This window comes from Mustela lutreola, chromosome 9, assembly GCF_030435805.1.
Source record: "Mustela lutreola isolate mMusLut2 chromosome 9, mMusLut2.pri, whole genome shotgun sequence".
Taxonomy (NCBI): domain Eukaryota; kingdom Metazoa; phylum Chordata; class Mammalia; order Carnivora; family Mustelidae; genus Mustela; species Mustela lutreola.
The window spans coordinates 106,820,206-106,826,148 of record NC_081298.1 but is presented as its reverse complement, the minus strand read 5'-3'; the positions used below and the strand labels follow the sequence as shown (position 1 = coordinate 106,826,148).

Below are 5,943 nucleotides of genomic sequence, written 5' to 3'. Positions count from 1 at the left end.
TCAAATAAATAAATAAAATCTTTAAAAAAAAAAAAGATGGAAGAGATCATAAGGTTATGTAAATAAGGAGAAGTTTTGAGTTTAAAAGCATTCTTCGGCATTTTTCTTTGTGTCTAGATCTAAGCACACACATGGATATGGGCACACACATACGTTTATAAGCACACATCTCTGGGAACACAGTCGCATGCATACGTGTGCAGATATGCACACATACACATACACACACGCACATTTAATGGAGGATTGGCACATTAAAGGCTATAGGAACTTAGGGCTTTGCAGTTAATGGACAGCCACTAATGTTTACTGAATTAGAGCAAACCTCTGCTCTAATCCTGTTTTTTTATCATTGACCATTGCTCTTAGCAGTTAATGTTTGAACCTGGCCGTAAAGGAGTCGACAGCGGCTGACCTATGTCCGACATCCGAAGCGGAAGGAGCCCCCTATAAATCAGACCACACTGGGCAGCCCAGCCAGCAGAGCTGCCAATCCGCTTGGAGCCAGCCTTGTCGCCACCATGAACTTCTCCGGCAAGTACCAGCTGCAGAGCCAGGAAAACTTTGAGGCCTTCATGAAGGCCGTTGGTGAGTGCTGGGCTGGGCACCAAGGGTGGGGGTCATGGCGGCGAGGGTCTGGCCTTGTTGTCAGTGGCTCATCAGAGTCTTGATTCGGGGATGGGAGGAAGGTTCCAGGCTTTGCACAGACCAGAGGCCATGTGATGCATAGGATTTTTGTAGTCATTTGCAGCTTGTGCTATTACTCACTGGACAAGGCCATTCTATAGGCAATCTCTGCTGGTCCCTCACTGTGTGACCTCCCTCCCCCATTCACTCATCCATTCATTTGTTCGTTCATTCATTCATTCCTTCTTCTAACAAACGTTGACTCAGGCCAACCACATGCTGCTCACTGTGCTGGATGGATACCAGGGAGACAGATAACTTGGAAATGAGTCCCATTTCCAAGTCACAGTTTAGAGATGGAAAAAAAGTAGAGATGCAGTAAAGCATTTCCTAACCTCCTAACCTGACTCACTGCCAGACACTGTGCAAAGCCCTTAATATACAATACCCCATTGAATCGTCACCAAAAATCTCTGAGTTGGATAGTAATATCATTCCCATTTCACAGTCAAGACAGCTGAGGCCTAGAAAGGTTAAGTAATACAGACCAAGGTCACCCAGGTGGGAAGCATTTGCATTGGGATACGAAGTGGATACTGGTTCCAGAGACCCCACTTTACTCCTCTATGCCCCCCCAGGGTCATGTGCAGAAGGATGAGGGGCTCATGGGAAGGCACAAAGGGGGGCTTGCTCACGTGAAGGTGAGCCTCGGCTGGGCCTTGGCAGGTGAGCAAGCGGTCCCTAGGAGATGGGGTGAGGGAGCATGCTCCAGGCAGAGGGAATCCTATGAGGAAAGGGGCAGTGGGACAGAAGGGTGCCAACAGGGAAGAGTGTGGGGAAGACAGCAGAGGCAGAGGGAGGAGGACCTCCAGGGCTAGCCGAGAACTAGGCTCTTCTCCTACAGGGTGCCACGCCACCTCCGTTGCGAGTCCCTTACTCAGGCCATAGGACTCTCTACCCCTACTGCCAACACACGGGGCCCTCACTTCGTAGAACAGCATACCTGTGCCCTGAAAGGTGTAAAGATCTGTCCCAGGGCAAGGGAGTCCCCCTGCACCTCGACAGCAGAGGCCGAAGGGGGGACCCGTGGCCACAGGATCGCCGGGCGCTGTCCCGGCTGGCCCGCGTTGTCCTGGCATATTATTGATAGCTCCCCCTCTCGCTCTCAGGAGGGACCTGGCCAGAACACAAACTGTGTGGTCACTCTGGGTGTGGAATGAAACACTGATACTCAGAGCAAAGTCTGGTGTGAGATAGAAGAGCGAGCGGGAACCAGGGCACTCGTTAGAGTAAAGGTTCCTCAGGACACAGGAGTGTCTTCTTTTATAACCCCCAACAGTGGACCGCCAGGTCAGGCCAAGTCAGGACACCGACCCTTCCTTTCAGAGGCCCAAGCCCATGTTGCTCACAGGACTCAGTCCGGGCCTCTGGCCTCTGGGGAGACACGGCCCCTCCCTGTCTGACTCCACGCCACAGAGTTTCTCTGTGACCGCCGCCCTGCAGCTCCCACCTCTGCTCATCTCTGAACCTCAAATGATTTCCACCAGGTCTGCCTGACGAACTCATCCAGAAGGGGAAAGACATCAAGGGGGTGTCAGAAATTGTGCAGAACGGGAAGCACTTCAAGCTCACCATCACCACGGGGCCCAAAGTGATCCAAAATGAGTTCACCTTGGGGGAAGAGTGTGAGCTGGAGACCATGACTGGGGAGAAGGTCAAGGTAGGAGGTGCCCCCTCACACCACTCTCTGCTTCTGGAACTTTCCCTGAACCTGGTCCTAGGGATTCATCCTGCCAGGCTCCCACCTCACAGTTCCCACCACGGATACCTTATCTGTGGCTCCACTTCTGCGGTGGGAGCCAGAAAGACCGAATAGCTTCAGGAACGAAGCTCCAGGGATGCCCTTCTTGTTGCGATGTCATCCTTGAGCCCAAAGTAAACCAGCCTTGCTGAGCCTACAGTTTCTGGTCATGGGCAGAGAATTCCTGGAGGAGGTGCTGGCAACACCAAGAACACCAGAATACCAAGGCCCTGGGCAGGCCCTCAGACCAAGCCTTCAGAGGTCACTGAGCCCCTGGCCTCAGGTACCTCATCTGTAAAATGGGCATAGCCTCCCCTCCCTGACAGAAGGCAGTGGGCAGGGCAGCATCACTCTGCTGGGCTGTGGCTCAGGGTGTGCCCTGAGAGCTGGGGTGAGGGCACTGTGGAAATGGCCAGAAGATGATGGCAGAGAGATCAGAGGCAGTGGGGTGCCCACTAGAGACTTCTTTTCCTCCCCAGGAAACTCCACAAGCCTAGCACAGCCAACACCACAGAGCAGCTGTCTTCACCCCTCCCACTCTCGACAACTTTGTGCCTTGGCCTCAGCGTGTTGGTCTTTTTACCTCTACTGACAGACTTTTATTTCTCCTTCCCTGGATATGACATTACAAGCCAGGAAATGTGTAATAAACTTTAGGAGGGAAATTCTCTTGATATGCCTGTAGGAAGGGGCAGGCCATTGTGGGTTTTACCACAGGCCTTTTCCAGTTGTCCATCTTGGAGGTACATTCTTAACCTTGTCCAGGTTCTTCTGTTTCCTGCTGGGTTTCTGCTGTCTCTTCCTGGATGCATAAACCTCAAAAAAGAGACCACAATACGCAATAAAATGTGCTGGAAGGAACACATACCACAGCTAGATAGGTGTTCTCCCAACCAGCTAGTGTTTGGAATTTTGCTATTCCCTCTGTTCATCAGTTGGAGAATTGGGATTTTTCCAGTTTTATCTTAGTGCCTGCATTTGAGACCACTTAGGTGTCCTACACTCATTTCTAGTTCACGTACCATAAATTAAAAGTTTGATCAAAGGAGCCCTGGCATTTTCTTTAGCTTTTATTTTATTTTTTTAGAGATTTTATTTATTTTATTTGGCAGATAGAGATCACAAGTAGGCAGAGAGGCAGGCAGAGAGAGAGGGAGGAGGAAGCAGGCTCCCTGCTGAGCAGAGATTCCCAATGCTGGGCTTGATCCCAAGACCCTGGGATCATGACCTGAGCCAAAGGCAGAGGCTTTAACCCACTGATCCACCCAAATGCACCTCCTGTCTTTAATCCAGAGGACTGGGGTATGTAAGTGGCTTGGCTGTTGTCAGCCAGGACCTGGTGGGGAGGGGGGAGCCTGTGTTACAGGCAAGAGTCCTGCTCCCTCCCCAGACTTTCCTCACAGCTCATCTCTTCTCTCCCCTGCAGGCGGTGGTCCAGATGGAAGGTGACAATAAACTGGTGACAACCTTCAAAGGCATCAAGTCCGTGACCGAACTCAATGGCGATGTGATCACCAACGTGAGTTGGCACTCTGAGCTGGTGGCTCCCCATGCTTGAGGGGAAGGGAGAAGTCAGGGTGAGGTGCAGCTCCCCCACCACCTTTCCTGTGCTCGACCTTGGCTACCACTTACTGAGGACCCATGATGTACTAGGCAGTTGACACACATGATCTCTATCTTCCCACCACCCTGACTTTTCTAAGGGGGGAAACTGAGGCAACGAAGAGCCAGGAAATGGCAGAACGAGGGCTCCTCTGAGCGGGGGCTGTCATCCACAGCTGTGTGCTGTGCAGTCCTACAGGGAGCCACTCCCGTTAGAGATGGTGTGGGCTCATATACTTGGGACCATCTTGGAGTGGATGCGGGCTAGCCTCCCCCCTATTTTATGATCATAAAAATCATTTTATGATTTTTTTTTACTTTCAGACCATGACATTGGGTGACATTGTCTTCAAGAGAGTCAGCAAAAGAATTTAAACAAACATCCCACATGGGATGGGTAAGTGGGTGCTTGGTACAGGGAGAGACAGGGTCCTTCAGAGCCACCAGCATGACCCACCTTTCTCAGTCTCCACCGCGATGGAGCCGTAAGGCTTGCTCATGGGCTTTTACAAGGAGAATCATATTCAGAGCAATTTTACGGTAGCTTATGAGGGGCACTCTCCAGATGGGCAATCCTCCTTGGTGCCTGGGAGTCGGCCATGTCCTGTCCCTGATTTGGGGGTGAATAGCACAGTGTTTCTCTAGCAGAAGAGGAGGGTCCTCTGGATCCTTTTTGCCCCCAGAAGTGCTTTGGGGAGTAACAGAAGGCAGAACGCTACCCAGGGGTCTGTCACACCACTCCTTGTTCAAGTGGGAAAATCCCTCAACTAGGGGGAGTGTGAAGGTCAGCAAGGAAACATGCTGTCCCCACCCCTGCCAGGCACATTCAGAGCACAGCAGGAAGGAGGTACCAGCAGGGTGGAGGGAAACCAGCCTGTCCTGGTCTCAGTCCCGGCCAAAGTCCTTTGATAGGCTTTTTGTCTGTTTGGATATGCGTTTGATAGCTCCCCTAATCTTCCCCTCAGCTGTGAGGGAGGCAGGATGAGGGATTTAATAGGTTGACCTGTCCAAGGCCATCCGGCTAATGAGCTATAGAACCAGGGTTCAAACCTAGATATTTTCATTCCATTCCATTGCTGTTGAAGCTAAAGGGCTCCTTTGGTACATAGTAGGCACTCAATGAAACTTCGAGAAATTGGATTGAACTGGACTCATTTGGACGGTCTTGCTTTCACAGCCATCGATATAGAAAGGCATTCACTAAAAGGCAGGACAGTTCTTCATATGAGGAAGTGAAGTGGAAAAGACCTGGCATGGGATTTTAGAAAAGATCACCTGCGCTTCCTCTGATCTAACAGAAAACAGAGAAATCTTTGTGTTGTTTCACATGCTGGCATATTTGGGATGATTTTGTAGCCTTCATTACCTTGTACAACTGAACATCGGATGAACATTTCATGATTTTTTTTTTTTTTTTTTACTTTCAGACCATGACATTGGGTGACATTGTCTTCAAGAGAGTCAGCAAGAGAATTTAAACAAGTCTGCACTTCATATTCTTTTACTGTGTAAAATTAATGTAATAAAGCGAACTTTGTTTTAAAAAAAACATCTTTTCTTCTTGATGGCTTGTCAATGTTGGTGCTATTGGTATCAATGGGCCCTGATCACCTATATGGATATTATTTTATTTTTTATTATTTATTTGACAAAGAGAAAGAGAGAGCACAAGTAGGCAGAGCAGCAGGCAGATGGAGAGGGAGAAGCAGGCTCCCTGCTGAGCAGGGAGCCCGATTGGGGGCTCTATCCAAGGACCATGGGATCATGACCTGAACCAAAGGCAGACATTTAACAGTCTAAGCCACCCAGGTGCCCCCTGGTCACCTATATTTTTTTAAATCTTGATGATCTGTATGTACTATCCTGCTGGGTCAGGTTCGAAGGGTGATCCTCACCCTGAAAGCAGACCCCAG

General features: G+C 50.0%; 1 protein-coding gene across 1 annotated transcript; it reads left to right on the top strand.

The window, feature by feature from the left end:
- Nucleotides 1-431: 431 nt before the first annotated feature.
- FABP1 (fatty acid binding protein 1) lies at nucleotides 432-5,579 on the top strand. Its single transcript, XM_059188329.1, has 5 exons — nucleotides 432-588; nucleotides 2,175-2,347; nucleotides 3,855-3,947; nucleotides 4,355-4,427; nucleotides 5,458-5,579. The coding sequence occupies exons 1-4, from the start codon at nucleotides 522-524 to the stop codon at nucleotides 4,403-4,405; spliced, it is 384 nt and encodes a 127-aa protein (XP_059044312.1). The 5' UTR covers nucleotides 432-521; the 3' UTR covers nucleotides 4,406-4,427; nucleotides 5,458-5,579.
- The last annotated feature ends 364 nt before the right edge of the window (nucleotides 5,580-5,943 follow it).